The 18,899-nt window shown below is 33.6% G+C and overlaps 1 protein-coding gene across 6 annotated transcripts in view; it reads left to right on the top strand.

Moving 5' to 3' along the window:
- The window catches only part of Rok (Rho kinase), a 110,382-nt gene that overhangs the window by 79,308 nt on the left and 12,175 nt on the right, over positions 1 to 18,899 (top strand). For all 6 annotated transcript variants that reach the window (XM_069842347.1, XM_069842345.1, XM_069842346.1 and 3 more), the window contains 4 exons: positions 7,172 to 7,441; positions 10,806 to 10,899; positions 12,956 to 13,170; positions 18,282 to 18,507. In XM_069842347.1, the coding sequence (XP_069698448.1) occupies positions 7,172 to 7,441; positions 10,806 to 10,899; positions 12,956 to 13,170; positions 18,282 to 18,507 (805 nt within the window). The remainder of the gene's footprint in view (positions 1 to 7,171; positions 7,442 to 10,805; positions 10,900 to 12,955; positions 13,171 to 18,281; positions 18,508 to 18,899) is intronic.

Below are 18,899 nucleotides of genomic sequence, written 5' to 3'. Positions count from 1 at the left end.
ATAAAATTCAATTCTCTGCTTCAGTACATTGGTCACATGCATATGAATCATGTAGTTAGCTTATGTTCTCACTGTGCATTAAGCATATGAGGTTAAAATGATGTCAGTAATAACTTAATTTAGATTCCAGTATATTTTCTGAATTACCCTATAGATTTTGTCCTGATAGCAATTTCACTGCCTTGTAGTGAACACGTGCTTTTTTTAGCGTCACCACAATACCACGAATAACTAGTCTCTTCATACATAAAATGGGGCCTTCATGTAATAGATGTACAGCACAAAAAATGAACACTGCTTTGAGAAAAAGTTAGCAGCTATGTCTTTCTCACACCAAAATTAAATTCTGCTAATTACTATTCTACCGCTGGGGGTGATGAAGTTTATCTGCCTCAGAAATGTGGCACTCATTCCCATTAGATCTGCTGTTAGTCTGTTCAGCCCTAGCAGAGGGCGAAGAAAACCTTAGCATGGCTCTCTAAGAGGGAAATAAAATTTGTGATTTCGTGTCATGGACTTACAGCGTGAAAAAATAAGTCCTTGAATAAGAGGGCGCTAGGCAGGATTTACCAGTTTTTCTCACCCATCCTTTGCTGAAATTTCATGCTGGGAAGGATTGTGTTAGACATTTAGTGGAAAGGATTTACAACATGATACAGAGCAGCTTGGATCAATCGATTCTTTTATAATGTTTGTCATGGCTTATTTTGGAAGGAAAGGAAAGCCAAAGATTTTGTGTCATGGAAATTTGGCGGTAATACAGTGGGCTATATCAATGGCCTAAATGCACGGGGGCTTGTCTCATCTTCCACACCATATAGTAGTAATAATAATAATAATAATGATAATAGTAGTAAATGAAATCTAATTTATTTTAATTATTATCAGTTAAATAAGTGGCTCAATACACAGTAGATTTTTTGGCAAAAAATTGTCAAGATTTGAAATATTGCCAGACAGAATAAAACATTCTTATGAAATTAAATTAATTAAATTATGTACAGTGAGAATTGCAGTCGTAATGTCGTTAAATGTAAAATTCTGGTGAGAGTGATACAGATAGCGAGGGAATGACTCGGTTCATGTAACTATGTTGTAGAAATGAGTTAAATCAGTTACCTCAATTCAAACCAAGTCCTTACTGAGCATTTATGATACCATGTATTAGATATGTCTTGTTGTCAATTATACGAAAAATACCAACTTGAGTTCTTCCATGACAACCATCTAGCAATGCAGCATCAGTCAGTCCATGTAGTTTTTCTGTCATGCAGAATCATTCCCTGCATGAAGCATACTTTATATCTTTACCTGTCAGTGTATAATAAATTCTGGCCTAGTAGATGTCCTGATATGAGAATTGGAGTTTTACACTACCAGTTTATCAGTGTCCAGGAGACATTTGTAACTTCAGTCCCTTAATTGAGTTGCTCAATTACAAAACTCACCAACTTACAAAGCATAAATTTTTCAGGAGGAGCAAAAAACTGCTGTGCTTAGAATATGGACTTTTTAGTTTCAGCTTTTGTGTTAATACGTCCAGAATAGCATAACATTGAGTTTCCACAAGCATTGTAGATCAATATTTAATACAAACTGAGAAAAATAAAGATAAAATATGGAGTTGGAATGTTTTGGAACAGGAATGAGGATTTGGTGAGTTTTGGAAGAGGTTATTGGGGATTTAGATAATTTTGTTGCAAAATTATTTTTAAAAGTTGCGTTTCAGAATCAAACTTTGCAGATGTATTTATTGAAAACATGTATGGAAAAATAGTTAGAAATAATATAGAGAATAAGTATCAAATTAAACGAAGGTGTTGCTTATATTTTTATGAACTTGCACTTTACAGAATTTATGACCGACGTTTTACATGGCATAATCACCTTCAATAATCAAAACATCATCTCCCATAGGTTCGTCTTCATCATTTTCCATGTCAAGGACATTATCATCAGTATCATCTGAAGGGGCACCAACATCCTGAGAATTCATGTGGAAGAGATTTACATAGTATCTGAGTGAATTAAGTATCATCCACTGGTCCCCATAGTGCTTCTCTAATAGCTTTTTAACATCCGTCACTTTATTTGAATTTAGAGGAACACAATTTACTTTTGTCCGTGGAAACAGATTTCCAACTCGTTGGCTCTTCTTGGCTATTGAACGAGGACCGCCTCTATCTATTGTGTATGCCACCTCCAATTGCACCAAACCAATTCTTTGGAATATAAACCTTTTACATGGAAAAAACTGGAAATGCCAGTTGCTGGGCTTCTTTACTGTCATCTCTGTTGCTGTCTTCCTGTCATGGACTTCAAAATCCAACCCTACTCTCGTGACAGTGCCGGATTCCTTGAAGATTTCGATGTATTCATTTGGGTGAATGATGTTTTCAGTTTTACGCACCTTCCTTTCGATCACACCGAATACCCTATCGGGGGGGGGGGGGTATGTAGGAGTGCCCAGGCACAGGGAAGTGCAACAGAATAGTTCTGATATTTTTTGGTGCTTCGTCAGTAACCAGTTCAACAGTGCAGTGAATACGATGGTGTTTTTGTTCTGGCCACCTGCACCATCTGGAAATAACCTGATGGTGTCAACATTGTCTGATAGACTGTGTTTGACAGTCTGTGACGTATACATGAAGCAATTTCTCTGAATCGTTTTTGACCTTCCATTTCTGTCCACGCATATATAAATGTGTTTTCAGTTGTCCGTTGAAAGTACGAAGAGCCCAAACACGTTGTGAAGTTGTTTATATAAAACTGTCTCAGGAAATAGGCAGATCGAACTGTCATCTTTTGAAAGATTAGATTCTTTTGGCAGTCAAAAGAATACGTAATGACATTGTGACTGTCTTCTCTCAATAGTTCAAAGAATGTTTCTGATCTCTTCTTATGAATTTCAAAATTCACTCGCAGTGAAATTTTTTCTTGTGTGTCTACTGCTATCTTAATTTTTCCCTTCAATTCCATGCATGTCGAACATTGGTCTGTTGCTGGAGACCCAAAGCCAGCATAATAATTCTCAATGAATACTCTTGTAAAATATTCATATTTCACTTTTAATTCTTCAGGTTCAACTCTGTTATTGTAAGTTTTTCAAAGATGTGTTATTGAGAAGTGGCTGGGAAGATATTGCCGTTTAGATTTTCCTCGGCAATAATGTGAATCACTTTATACATAGACTCGATGAAATTTTTGACATACATCATTTTATCTTCCATTGTTTTTGAACGATGGTCTCCTCCTCTCAATTTTTTAGGAGGTTCTTCAGTGCATAAAATATACCAGATGGTAAGTGTATTTCAAAGCAGAAATGTGCACTGGGAGGGAGTTAGTTAGTTTTGTGGTCATTATGTTCTTATTGGCAGGCAATTGTAATAGAGTTGGAGAGTTTAGGAACAACAACTGAGTATCCAGCGAATTAGTTAATTTTGGAACAGTAGAGACTGTGGATTTGGATAGTTTCGTTGCAGTGGCCATTTTTATATGCATGATTTGACAGGGAATTATGAGTTTTAGTAAACAAATTTTATATCTTCTTTTAGGGGAGAAAATGAGGATCAAGATGAAATTGATATCTCATTTTTGACAATTTTGGAGTTAGTGAGTTTTGAAATTGGGCAACTCAATTACTATATTACATTATAATTAATGATTGTTTTAGTTGCTTTTAATAGCAATACTTAAGGATTTAACTTACATGAACTATGTTGGTAATAAAAAAAACAGAGTTCTGTGAACTTGTTGGCATTGTTGCATTGTTAGAATATTACTGCTGGTACTGTGTGCTTTTCTTGGTATAGGATATAGGAATTTAACATTACCGTAAGAAACTGACATATAAAAATAATGAAGAAATAATTTAATCATTGGGCAGTGTTTAGAAATTAGTAGGCTTTAACAAATTGTAAAACAAGAGAACATCATTTTTCGCTGCTGAATTAAAGCCAGATGTTCTCTTGTTTTGCAAATTGTCAAAGCCTGCTAATTTCTAAACATGACCCACTGATTAAACTATTTCTTCATTGTTTTTATACATAGGTTTCTTATGTTAATGCTAAATTCCTATGTCTTATCTCCAGTAAAACATATGTATTGTCCAATAGAAGTTTCAAAGGAAGATTATATTGTTGGTGGCCATGGTTTTTATGAAGGAGGAGTATGAGGGTGGTCATGGTTTATAAGTATCAATTTATAAAACTTTGCTTTTAGATGTAAAATAAATTATTATCAGCGATTTCGTTTTTGAGCCTCCATTTTGTTAATGTTCCCTAAAGCTTTGGCTTTATTAAACATTTGTAAATTGAAAGTAATACACCGCATTCAGATTCAAGACTGGTAGTTATGGTGCTTCAGAAATTATAGGCATATGCTTACTTGAGCTATAACCATTTACAGATAACATTCAGCAAGCTATCTGTATTCATTTGTTTGGTGTGACTGTATAGCCTTACTTATTTTTCAGAATTGTGATCTGAATAAAACTGAACTCAGTTCCATTAATCATATACAAATTCATGCTTTCACATTAACTATTTTATTCATATCACATTAGTTAATACTTATATGCCAATGTTGCAAAGAATTTAATAGCATGGTTTTCATACTGAGTTCGTTAAAAATTGGTTAATAATTTATATAATCTTCGAAATAAACATGCACACCGATAATAATTTAGTCTACATTTTCGGTATTATTATAAAGGAAATGAGAAGAGAACTCCATAAATGTCACAGTTAGAATTTTTTAGAACATGGCAACAGATGTTCACAACTGGAATGTTTTCCAATTTCTGTGCATAACGGTGAGAATATTAAATATTCATATCCACTTCAGAGAGTGTTAGATCATTATGAGAATCCCTAGACGCATAGAGAGGGGAGGAAGAAATGTCAGTGTAAGCTTCATGTTTCGTGTTATTATTAAATGTAGCAGTGATAGTAAGAACTCACCTGCAAGTTGAAGACATTGTTGCTTATGGCTGACCTCACTGAGCAATATTAGAATCACATGAATCTGCATGTATTGCCCGAGAAACATATTGTTTAAAACTGCAACTCACATTGTACACACTTCTTGTTTGTATTTGATACTTAGGTATGGGGAATGAAAATTCTGATTTAAACCAACGTCATATGCTATTAGTTCTTGAAGGCTTAAAGGTGAGAAGGTTTCAGAATTGATTTCAGAAATTATTATTGTTGTAATTGATTTTTACTCTTTGCTTTCTCGTCTCTCCAGGCAAATTCTGTAGGACCTCGCATCCATGTCCCTGAATGAGGACATCAGATTACTAGCTAGCTGTTTTTTTTTTTTTCGGATATAAATTTCTCTGTTCTGTGGACTAACACTTCGTTGAGACTACAGATAGCCTATCATATCATGAGATTACAGAGACCTCTGACAGAGAAAACAGGAAACGAAGTAGAAATTGAGGGTTTTTATAATAAATAAAGAAATAGACTTGATAGTAGACTATGCCTAAAATAAAAGCGTACATATAAACAAAATGTCAAATATTACAAAGAAATCAGTTACTTCTATTTACGAAGACGTTTTAAGTATGTCAGTTTAAGCTTCCCATATTTTTTTTAGTTTGTGTTTGGATAATGGTTAAAGCCCTGATCACATATATAACAGATTGGCCATCCTCATGTTGAAAACGGTAACATGTGGAAGAGAACAACAACCAAGATAGCCACCTTCACCTTCAATTGGGAATGATTGCTAGATGGAAGTACAGTTGCTCCATGCAATTCAAATGGAGTTATAATGTGACTTCTTATGCAGTAGCTAGATGGCAGCTTGTTAGTGAAACTGATAAAAGTTGTTGCCGTCAAAGCCTATAAAGCTGAGCAATCTGTTATATGTGATCTGTGGTTATAGTCAACTTCTTAGAAATATTTGGTTGTTGTGAATAATAATAATAGTATAAAAATGTTGATCTTCAAATCTACACAGAAAATATATCAAAATATAATCCTGACACTTGTCCTCTACATTGCTGAGTGGTCAGACCTTCAGCCTGTCACACAGGCAGTCAGGTTTCAATTCCCGGTCAAGCCTGGGATTTTTCATTGAAATTTTTCATTGAAAAATCCATAGTGACACTTATGGTGGACAGGTTCCAGTTGGGGTTTTTTCTTGGAGTTTCCCCATATTAGGCATCCACATCATTCCATCAACATTTCTCAAGAATGAATAATTTCGAGGGAAAAATTGTTCCGGGGGCTGGGTATCGAACCCGGGACCTTTGGTTAAACGTACCAACGCTCTCCCAACTGAGCTACCCGGGAACTCTACCCGAAACCGATCCAATTTTTCCCTCTATATCCACAGACCTCAAAGTGGGCTGACAACCGTCACGCAACCAACATTGAGTACACACTAACTCTGTGTGACTTAAATTGTGGTTTTCTGTTACGTACAGTGACGTGTATTATGCAAATCAAGCTTCCAGGTATAACTTTGAGGTCTGTGGATATAGAGGGAAAAATTGGATCGGTGTCGGGTAGAGTTCCCGGGTAGCTCAGTTGGGAGAGCGTTGGTACGTTTAAGCAAAGGTCCCGGGTTCGATACCCGGCCCCCGGAACAATTTTTCCCTCGAAATTATTCAAATTAACTTTACAGGGAGTTATGCCTGGAAGCTTGATTTGCAACATTTCTCAATTTCGTCATCGTTCCATAGCATTCCCTGAACTCCAGCTGGAAAAGCACAGAGGGGGCTGGCATAGGGACGAGCAGGATTGCCTACTCAAAACCTGGGTACGCAGCAAACTTTAGTGTAGTCAGCCGGTGTGGGTTTGGGAATGCGCCTATCTTGAGAGTTAGCGCAGTATATCTTGAAAGATTGCAGTGCTGGGTCAAAGTCCCCCTCCTTAACTCCAGTTAAATTCAGATTGAAAAACTCATCACTTGCTTTGTTAGAGAGTCTTTCCTTCATCACCCTATAGTTTATCTCGGTGTGAGCTGTAAGACGTTACATTACATAGCCTGACATTATGTAAATATTAACTTCATGTTCCGTTTATTTGTAACCTGTGTGATTAAATTGAATTCCCCCTCCCTTCCTAAAGAAGTAAGTTGCTGTTTTAAACATTATGGACAGGCAAGAGCTTTGTTATGAAATGCTTGATGTAAAACAGCATGTTTGCACCTTCAGACACTGTACAAGACACAAGCGCAGGAACTGAGGGAAGAACTGGACGAGCGGACGAGGGCCATGCAGGAGCTGGAGGAGGAGCGGGGCTCTCTGGCTCACCAGCTGCAAATCGCACTTGCACGGGCAGACAGCGAGGCACTGGCACGCTCCATCGCCGAGGAAACTGTGGCCGACCTCGAGAAGGAGAAGACCATGAAGGAGCTAGAGCACAAGGACCTCCTGGCCAAGCACCGGGCCGAGCTCACCAACAAGGAGGTGGTGCTCAACTCCGTGAGTAGCAAACTGTAAAACTCTTTATCCATTGCAGTGCATAATTTACGAAACAGTATAAATATTGTAATGCTCGCCCAATAAATAGACCTGATGAGGGATAGGAAAAGTTCCTGCTCTCCCTTTAATCTTCAAGTAAAAACACCTTTGGCCAGCTTCTCAGTGTTGTGAACATGATGTAGAAAGAAATTCACTAGGAGATAGTTTTAAAGCGACATTGCTGCCTGGAATTTAAGAATAGCTCGACAGACTGTAAAACGTCTCATCCATTACAGCGCATAATTCATGAGGCAGTATTAAACATACAACTTATAATCCATTATATTGCATAATTTGCGAGGGAGTATAAAATATAAAACTTGTAATCCATTATATTGCGTAATTTGCGAGACAGTGTAAAATATAAAACTTGTAATCCATTATTATATTGCGTAATTTGCGAGGCATTGTAAAACATAAAACTTGTAATCCATTATTATATTGCATAATTGACGCATTCTAAAACATAAAACTTGTAACTCATTATATTGCGTAATTTGCGAGGCAGTATAAATATAAAACTTGTAATCCATTATATTGCGTAATTTACGAGGCAGTGTAGAATATAAAACTTGTAATCCATTATATTGCGTAATTTACGAGGCAGTGTAAAACATAAAACTTATAATCCATTATTATATTGCGTAATTTGCGAGGCAGTGTGAAACATAAAACTTGTAATCCATTATTATATTGCATAATTCACGCATTATAAAACATAAAACTTGTAACTCATTACGTTGCGTAATTTGCGAGGCAGTGTAAAATATAAAACTTGTAATCCATTATATTGCGTAATTCACGAGGCAGTGTAAAATATAAAACTTATAATCCATTATTATATTGCATAATTGACGCATTAGAAAACATAAAACTTGTAACTCATTACATTACGTAATTTGCGAGGCAGTGTAAAATATAAAACTTGTAATCCATTATATTGCGTAATTCACGAGGCAGTGTAAAATATAAAACTTATAATCCATTATTATATTGCGTAATTTGCGAGGCAGTGTAAAATATAAAACTTTTAATCCATTATATTGCGTAATTTACGAGGCATTGTAAAATATAAAACTTATAATCCATTATTATATTGCGTTATTTGCGAGGCAGTGTAAAACATAAAACTTGTAATCCATTATTATATTGCATAATTGACGCATTATAAAACATAAAACTTGTAACTCATTACATTGCGTAATTTGCGAGGCAGTATAAAATATAAAACTTGTAATCCATTATATTGCGTTATTTACGAGGCAGTGTAAAATATAAAACTTGTAATCCATTATTATTTTGCATAATTGACGCATTATAAAACATAAAACTTGTAACTCATTATATTGCATAATTTGCGAGGCAGTATAAAATATAAAACTTGTAATTCATTATATTGCGTAATTTACGAGGCAGTGTTAAATATAAAACTTGTAATCCATTATTATATTGTGTAATTTGCGAGGCAGTGTAAAACATAAAACTTGTAATCCATTATTATATTGCATAATTTGCGAGGCAGTATAAAATATAAAACTTGTAATCCATTATATTGCGTAATTTACGAGGCAGTGTTAAATATAAAACTTGTAATCCATTATTATAATGCGTAATTTGCGAGGCAGTGTAAAACATAAAACTTGTAATCCATTATTATATTGCATAATTGACGGATTATAAAACGTAAAACTTGTAACTCATTATATTCCGTAATTTGCGAGGCAGTATAAAATATAAAACTTGTAATCCATTATATTGCGTTATTTACGAGGCAGTGTAAAATATAAAATTTGTAATCCATTATTATATTGCGTAATTGACGAGGCAGTGTAAAACATAAAACTTGTAATCCATTATTATTTTGCATAATTGACGCATTATAAAACATAAAACTTGTAACTCATTATATTGCATAATTTGCGAGGCAGTATAAAATATAAAACTTGTAATCCATTATATTGCGTAATTTACGAGGCAGTGTTAAATATAAAACTTGTAATCCTTTATTATATTGTGTAATTTGCGAGGCAGTGTAAAACATAAAACTTGTAATCCATTATTATATTGCATAATTTGCGAGGCAGTATAAAATATAAAACTTGTAATCCATTATATTGCGTAATTTACGAGGCAATGTTAAATATAAAACTTGTAATCCATTATTATATTGCGTAATTTGCGAGGCAGTGTAAAACATAAAACTTGTAATCCATTATTATATTGCATAATTGACGCATTATAAAACATAAAACTCGTAACTCATTATATTGCGTAATTTACGAGGTAGTGTAAAATATAAAACTTGTAATCCATTATTATATTGCGTAATTTGCGAGGCAGTGTAAAACATAAAACTTGTAATCCATTATTGTATTGCGTAATTGACGCATTATGAAACATAAACTTGTAACTCATTATATTGCGTAATTGACGAGGCAGTTTAAAATATAAAACCTAGCGTAATCCATTTTATTATATTGCGTAATTGACGAGGCATTATAAAACATAAAACTTGTAATCCATTATTATATTGCGTAATTTGCGAGGCAGTATAAATATAAAACTTGTAATCCATTATATTGCGTAATTTACGAGGCAGTGTAGAATATAAAACTTGTAATCCATTATTATATTGCATAATTGACGCATTATAAAACATAAAACTCGTAACTCATTATATTGCGTAATTTACGAGGCAGTGTAAAATATAAAACTTGTAATCCATTATTATATTGCGTAATTTGCGAGGCAGTGTAAAACATAAAACTTGTAATCCATTATTGTATTGCGTAATTGACGCATTATGAAACATAAACTTGTAACTCATTATATTGCGTAATTGACGAGGCAGTTTAAAATATAAAACCTAGCGTAATCCATTTTATTATATTGCGTAATTGACGAGGCATTATAAAACATAAAACTTGTAATCCATTATTATATTGCGTAATTTGCGAGGCAGTATAAATATAAAACTTGTAATCCATTATATTGCGTAATTTACGAGGCAGTGTAAAACATAAAACTTGTAATCCATTATTATATTGCGTAATTCACGAGGCACTATAAAATATAAAACAGTAAAAATATTAATAACTTCTTGGATATTAGATTTTATGTTACGTACTTTTTTTATGGTAAAATGTATACTATAAAAAAAAACTAAAGTGTTTAAAATCTGTACTAGTTTGAGCAGTGTGCAAATTGTGTTGTGCACTAGTAGCTACATTCATTGTTTGTTATTTGAACTAAGGACGTATGTTAGAGGACGCACATAAGAGTTGGCATCAGGTTGAAATGTTAACTTGGAGTCTTGTAATTGCAGCTGAAGGAGCGAGAGCTTGACTACAAGAAATCAATGGATCAGTTACTGAAGGATAAGGATGAAGTAAACCGTCAGTTGAAGATGATGCAGGAAGGTGAGGGAATCATGATTTGTAGATGACAGGGGACAGATTAAGTCCAGTTGGTAATGTCTGTACAAAAATGGAGACAGCTGCTAAACATGTTTTCGCCAGGTACTTGAATGATGGACCACACAATTAACATTTTCAGTACCCTCACCCTGAAGAGTGGCTGTGTCCACCCATAAATTTGTCCATCTGTCAGGACTAGAGATGTCACAGACAGTAGGAACTGTAGTCACACAATAGGCCTACATTGACTTTTTGCTACTTAGGACTCTCAACTTTGCTTCTTTACAGACGAAACCATAGATAGATTGAATAATTTTGTTCAAAGGAAACCCATTGCCCTCAGCTAGATTTGAACCAAGAGAACGACATATGCCTTTCACATGACTTTGTGTAGTTTATTTATTTACTCATTTATTGACTGATTTATTTACGTACAGTAGAACCTCTATCATCCGTGGTAATGAAAGGGATGGAATGAACGGTTAATCGAAAACATCGGATAATCCGTACCATAAAAATTTTCGTAAATTAAGTGAATAATACTTGAACTTTGGGAATTTCCTCCATGGTCTTGTGTTTAACACACTAGGTAGTGGATCAGAAGTTCACTAATTTAAGTTCGGTTGCCAACGATGTGTTTTTAAGGTGCAAGGAAACTCCTTGTAATGGCTTTCAATGGAAAGATTGGAATAGTAGAGGTCTCGTGTTGTACATTTACATACTTTATACACTTTATCCTTGATTCTTATTAAATCGAGCGTAGTTGTAACATCAGTTTCGTATTCTGATGCGAAATGAGCCACAGTTTCTCTTTCCTCAAACCACTAGAGTATTGGCACTTTTTTTCGATACTTAGCACCAACACGTTTTCTTTTGATACTTATGAAATACATTTTGTCTTGAAATCGTACAGTACGGCAACTTGAACAGTAAACCAGGCTGTGTAAGTGTAAAGATTTGTAATAACATTCTAAACAAAATACGTACTACTATAACGTCCAGAATTAATACTTCATGTGTTTCTGTAGCTATAAAAAAAATAAGAGCACAAAAAGGACAGTTGGATAATCCGCCAATCGGTTAATAGGGAGATGGATAATCGGGGTTCTACTGTATTTACTAATTTTTTTACTTATATTTATTTATTTGATTATTTATTTAATTTCTCATTTATTGACTTATTTGTTTGATTATTTATTTACTAATTTTGACTTCTATTTATTTGATTATTGATTTATTTACTCATTTATTGACTAACTTATTTACTCGTTTTAAATTTATTTATTTGATTATTTATTTACTAATTTGATATCTGTTTATTTGATTATTGATTTATTTGATTATTTATTTATTTCTCATTTATGGACTTATTTATTTGATTCTTTATTTTACTCGTTTTTTGGCATCTGTTTATTTGGTTATTGATTTATTTGATTATTTTATTTATTTACTCATTTATTTACATTTATGTAGTTATTTATTTATTTGTTTATGACATTTATTTATTTATTCATTTATTGACTTATTTATTTATTTAATTATTTATTCCTTGACTCATTTATTTCTTTATTCATACTTTTAAAGTAAAGGCCATATGGCCCTCTCTTACACTCCACCGTGTCACAAATGCAGAATATAAGATAGTCAAGCAGTGAAATTAAACGAAAAATGAAAAAAAGAGAGAGTAACATATTACAAAATAATAACAAAATTAAAATATAACATCACAAGAAAGTAAAATACAGATCTATAGACTGGAATACGACATGAGTAACTGATCAGTACAAAACTAGTTAAGAGGAAAAACATATTGAAAATACAAAAAATGGAATGTAATAAAATAATAAAAACAGAATAGAAAAAGCTATGATAAATTAATCTGGTGACTGAGGGAGTGTAATGATGGTGAAAAATATATAATATTTATGAAAGCTTTGGCAGAAACAAGGGTTTGTAATTGAAAGGCATCTAAATTTAAGAAGTGCAGGTTTAGTTTCTTTCTGGAACTCGATGACATCCGAAGGCTTTGGTAGTTCAATAGTGTGTTTGGTTTGTGCAGACGTTGCGAAGGCGAGCAGCAACAGCGAGGAGCTGGAGAGGCTTCGCAAGCAGTTCAAGCAGGAGCAGCTGCTGAAGATGCAGGCCGTGAACAAGCTGGCGGAGATCATGAACCGCAAGGACATGAGCAACAGCAGTCGCAAGAACAAGGTGTCGTCCGCGGACCTGAGGAAGCGGGAGAAGGAATGTCGCAAGCTGCAGCAGGAACTTACACAGGTACGTCTTGTGTCCTGTACGCGCTGTTAGGTAGAATCTAACAATTTTTATTTTTCTGTTATTACCAGTGGCGACTCGTGATATTTTTTGTATGTAGGATATGAGACTGATGACTGATGACCAAGACAGAAACTAATAATAATAATAATAATAATCTATACTAATAATAAATCTGTAGCCAAAATTTTTCCGGTAATTTTCGATTTTCCAAAAATAATTGGTGTTAACATGTATAATTAACCATCCTGAAACCGAAAATCGCTTTTTTGAAATTTTTGTATGTATATTTCACGCGATAATGGCTGAACCGATTTATATGAAAATTGGAATATAAATTAAGTTCGTTGTAACTTAGATTTTAAGCTATATGGCATTCAAAAATACTTTATTTAAAAGGGGGGTTATAAGGGGGCCTGAATTAAATAAATCGAAATATCTCGCTTGTTATTGATTTTCATGAAACAGATTACATAACAAAAGTTTCTTCAAAAATTATTTCCGATAAGTTTTATTCTATACAAAATTTTGATAGGATTGATATTTAATGAGATAAACGAGTTTTAAAATTACAATAATGCCATCTAAGGCGCTGTACTGAAATAAAAACAAATGACTTCGTCTATAAGGGGCCTTGGACAACAACAGTCGAAAGGTATTAAACATAGCCTAAGAGAATGTTTCTGTGTTTGTATGAAGTAATATCGGAAGCTAATTAATTGTTTAATTATTATTTCACCATTGGAAAGTGCAGTTTCTCTAGATGGACATAAAACATGTTAAAGGAATTGTCATTGCACCAAATGATTGCTCTCTGGACCAAAATGACCGCATTTTAATTATTTAAATACAATTTAAATTAAGTAACATATTAAACGATTTATCCTTCTATCAAACACGAATGTTCCCTGAATCAAACGTCCTATTTTAATTATGTAATTACTTTATATTTATTTCTAACAGGTGCAGCGGAGTGCACGGGTACGGCTAGTAATAATAATAATAATAATAATAATAATAATAATAATAATAATAGAGCATATGCAGTTAATTTCTTGCTATAGTTAAATTCTTCTAAATGATCAAATACAATTTCAGATATTCTTTCGGCAATCCTGTCATCTGAAAGTCCTGTTAATTCTTGTGTTTTATTATAGCTTATTTTATTTATTTTCATGTAATTTTGGTTTTTATTCATTTTATTTTTTATATTACATCATTTTAAATTATTTATTATTTCGTTTATTCTGTTCTTTTAAAAAGACCAATGAACTGCATTTAAGGAGGCTACAAGGGTACTTGAAAATTCGTATTGTAGTCTCTGACAAGGTCTCCACCACCCAGAAAGAAGGGTCGTAGTATTAGGATATACGGTCATATCCTCTAACACGGTTAAAGTTAAGCCATACCCTGCCCTCCACACCCTCCCCTGTCCTTAACTTCACTGCTAGAAAAAAAAAACGTTTGCTGTAAGATATTTGGATGGTTCCTTGGAAAGTATTTCTAAGTCTGAGATGTGCAGTGGCGACAACTCACGACAGAAAGTGGAAGTTTGAAGAAAATTATTATAGGCCTATATGTCGGGACGCATTAAAAATCAAAATCTGTAATTGAAATGTTTTCTATCCTCAGAGGCATGAAATTAAACTGTAGGATCATCCTCATATCCTCCATGGAGGAATCGCCACTGGTTATTACTTCATTGTTATTGCAGACGTGGAGCTGTTGCTTCAACAATGCCTCCTTCCATACCTCTGTTTTCTTTGTTGTGATTATCGCACCCAAGATTTAATTACAAGTCTGTTGACAGCGTTATTAATAAAGTGGTGCACGAAGTTAGATAAACTCTAACGCGAGAGTGACTGCATTAGTCTTTCTTGAAATTTAGTGCAGTTCAGTTTATTCATTATTTATGGCACCTGTCACGTCTTGAACATCGACGATTAGTGTGTTCTTTCTTCTTCTGAATATTTTATGTTGAAAGTAAGTAGGGCCTAATACCGGTATTCGTTTTTTATTGTAGTTTAATTCTATATGTACCAAGCATTGTATTTTAGTTTGTTTTATTGTAATTTCTCATAAAACAATACAAGAATTTATTTCTTACATAGGTAAAATCATGTCTCATGTACCAAAAGAAAGAACAGATTCACATAATATCGCTGTAATTGTTGTTCTAGCCCCGTATGCAAAGAACACACAGAAAGAACTGTGTTTATCTGCCGTGAAGGAAGTTCAAAAGAAAATTACTCTGATTCAAATTAGTAAAATATGAACTGAAAAACATTTTGAATTTTTAAATTAGTTTATTTCGGACAAAAGTGTTCGTTGAAGTATATTTAAAAACTTTGTTTCAATGTTGGTGAATTTTATATATAAAAGAAAATTATTTATGATTGATTATTTATTTATGATAAAATCATAAAATATTAAATATATTATTTCTACTCACATCAATAAAATGACTGAAAATAATTGAATTTATAAAATATTATTTGTTTGTTTCAGTAAAAAGTGTTGTTACACATATATTTCAAATACAGATTTCCAATATTGTATAATTTGTGTATAAAACATTCTTTTTATTATAAAAAAAATAAAACTTATGTATGTACTCAGAACAGTAAAATAAGTTACGAAAATAATATCTTGAATTCTAAAATGATTGTTTCAGTGAAACACAGATTTCAGTTTTGTGTATTTTGTTTATAAAATAGTTCTGTTGGTGAAAAAATCATTTAAAAATTGTATTTATTGCATGTACATAATTAAAAACATAGAATACAGTAACATAAGAAATCTTTGTGTAACATATTTGTTAATGCAAATATAAACTAATAAACAGAAAAATCAATGTTAGATAGAATCTAACACGGAAGTTATCGCTTGACAGCCATAGGCGTGAGCAATCCCGAGTTAAGGAGAAACTCTGGATTTTTAAACAACTCTTTGAATCATTCAATTAATAATTTGTTCTCCAGATTAAATTGATACATGATATATTTCTAGCAGAAAGGCTGTAACATTAGCCTTGCAAACTACAGAGTTGGGTTCAGACCCAGAAGCCTGCAGAAAAGTATATTCTATTATCCATGTGCTAAAAAGGATAAATGTTCATCTTCCCTCTTGCTTAAAAAAGTCCCTTGTGCAGACGCTTGTATTTCCCTATTTTGACTATGCTGACATTTTACTGACTGACCTTTCCAGCGACAACAAAACAAAACTTCAACGTGCTCATAATTTGTGTGTACGTTTTGTAAGCAATGTTCGTAAATATGATCATATTACCCCACCCCTGGAAACAATAGGTTGGCTTAAACTAGATAAGAAAAGAAATTTACATTCACTTCTCCTTCTCTTCGAAATCTTGAACTCTTTTATTCCTTCGTACCTGTTATCGCTCTTCACTTACCTTTCTTCCCACCACAATCTGAACACACGCTCTCGCCATGAAACAATACCATCCCATCGCACCTCCTCATATTCATCCTCTTTCACAATAGCCCTGCCAAGACTCTGGAATTCGTTACCTGCTAGCATCAGGGACTGTCGAAATAAAATTGAATTCAAACGCAAACTTACTAGGCATTTGGTCAGTAATTGAGACTCGTTCAGACATGGTTTCTTGTAAATAGTTCTCTTAATCTATCACAAAATATTTCAATATCCGGTAATTTCATCACTATAGAATTTTGTTATTCTAGGTTTAATTTGTAATTCAGTAAATACAAAAATATTCTTTGTTCTTCACTTCTATGATAAAGTGTCTAGCTTTCATTAATGAGGTAATCTTGTCGTACTTTAATTTTTATTGTAATTGTAAATTTAATTTTAATTGTAATTTTATTGTTCATACTAGCCGTACCCGTGCGCTCCGCTGCACCCGTTAGAAATAAATATAAAGTAATTACATAATTAAAATAGGACATTTGATCCAGGGAACGTTCGTGTTTGATAGAAGGATAAATCGTTTATTATGTTACTTAATATAAATTGTATTTGCATAATTAAAATGCGATCATTTTGATCCAGAGACCACTCATTTGGTCATAAAAATTATTTTAGGAAATGAATGTACAGAATAGCCTATCAAGTTTTCTGTGCATAAGAAGCTATTTTAATCTTACCTGTCCTCGATTCACTCACAAGTTACTGTAATAACATTATAGCATTATGTCCATCTAGAGAAACTACACTTTCCAATGGTGAATTAATAATTAATTATACAAATCGGTTAATTTAGCTTCTGATATTACTTCATACAAACACAGAAACATTGTCTGTAGGCTATCTTTCATAGCTTTCGATTGTTGCTGTCCAAGGCCCCTTATAGACGAAGTCATTTGTTTTTTAATTCATTACACGGCCTTAGATGGCAGTTATTTTAATTTTAAGACTCATTTATCTCATTAAATATCAGTCCTATCAAAATTTTTCAAGGAATAAAACTTATCGGAAATTATTTTTAAAGAAACTTTTGTTATGTAACATTTTTCACAAAAATCAATAATAAGCGAGATATTTCGATTTATTTAATTCAGGCCCCCTTATAACCCCCATTTTAAATAATGTATTTTGAATGCCATATAGCCTAAAATCTAAGTTACAACAAACTTAATTTATATTCCAATTTTCATCTAAATCCGTTCAGCCATTATCGCGTGAAAAGGTAACAAACATACAGACAGACAGATATACAAACAAAAATTTCAAAAAAGCGATTTTCGGTTTCAGGGTGATTAATTATATATGTTAGGACCAATTATTTTTGGAAAATCGAAAATTACCAGAAAAATTTCGGCTACAGATTTATTATTAGTATAGATTATAGTTGTAATCCCCTGATAGAGGGGCAGAGAAGGCCTGACGGCCTTATCTCTACCAGGTTAAATAAATAATTACTACTACTAAATACTACTACTACTACTAAGCTAGAATGTTGTGTTGCCCAAAGATGAATGGAGCAGATCTTCTCTCACTTTCCCGCTTTACATTTCACCATCCACTGGGGATGTTGGCCTTGTCATGTGACAGCAACTGTAGCTAAGAAGTGATTATTGAAAGCGTTGCAGGTATTATTAAGGTGAAGTGACTGATGTGACGTGGCGTTGCAGGAGCGGGAGAAGTACGGCCAGTCGGCAGCCAAGTGGCAGAAGGAGCTGCAGGAGCTGCAGTCGCAGGCACAGGAGGACAACCTGATACGAGTGCGGCTGCAGATGGAGCTGGATTCCAAGGACTCCGAGATCGAGCAGCTGCAGCTGAAGCTCGCCTCCCTCAGCAGTGAGACGGCGTCCCTGAGCAGCGGGGGAGCCGACAATGAAGATGAGCTCATGGGCCAGGGTAAGGAGTCAGCAAGTTGATTGTTGATTAGTCATGATATCAAACATAGTGATTTGCACCGTGTTATAGATTATGTTGCTTTTTATATATAGTTATGTCTGCCTGGTGCTTCATTGTGATGTAATAATTCAAATTTTAAAGACCAACACCATCAATTTCCTTTTTTCTGTTCATACTTTACATTTTGCACTTTGTATTCTGCTGAAGAAATACTTCTTTTCATTTAATTACTTTTTCTGTTTTCATCATCAGGCTAATGACTTTCATAATATACTATTTCTTTCAGTGGCGGTTCCTCGGGGGAGGGAAGGGAGGAACGTCCTCCTCACATTTTCTTCTTTTGAAAGTAAATACCAAATAAAATATGTGCCTTGAAATTCGAGGAAGATTAG

The sequence above is a fragment of the Periplaneta americana genome, chromosome 12 (assembly GCF_040183065.1).
Source record: "Periplaneta americana isolate PAMFEO1 chromosome 12, P.americana_PAMFEO1_priV1, whole genome shotgun sequence".
Taxonomy (NCBI): Eukaryota; Metazoa; Arthropoda; class Insecta; order Blattodea; family Blattidae; genus Periplaneta; species Periplaneta americana.
This window is presented reverse-complemented; position numbering and strand designations above follow the sequence as displayed.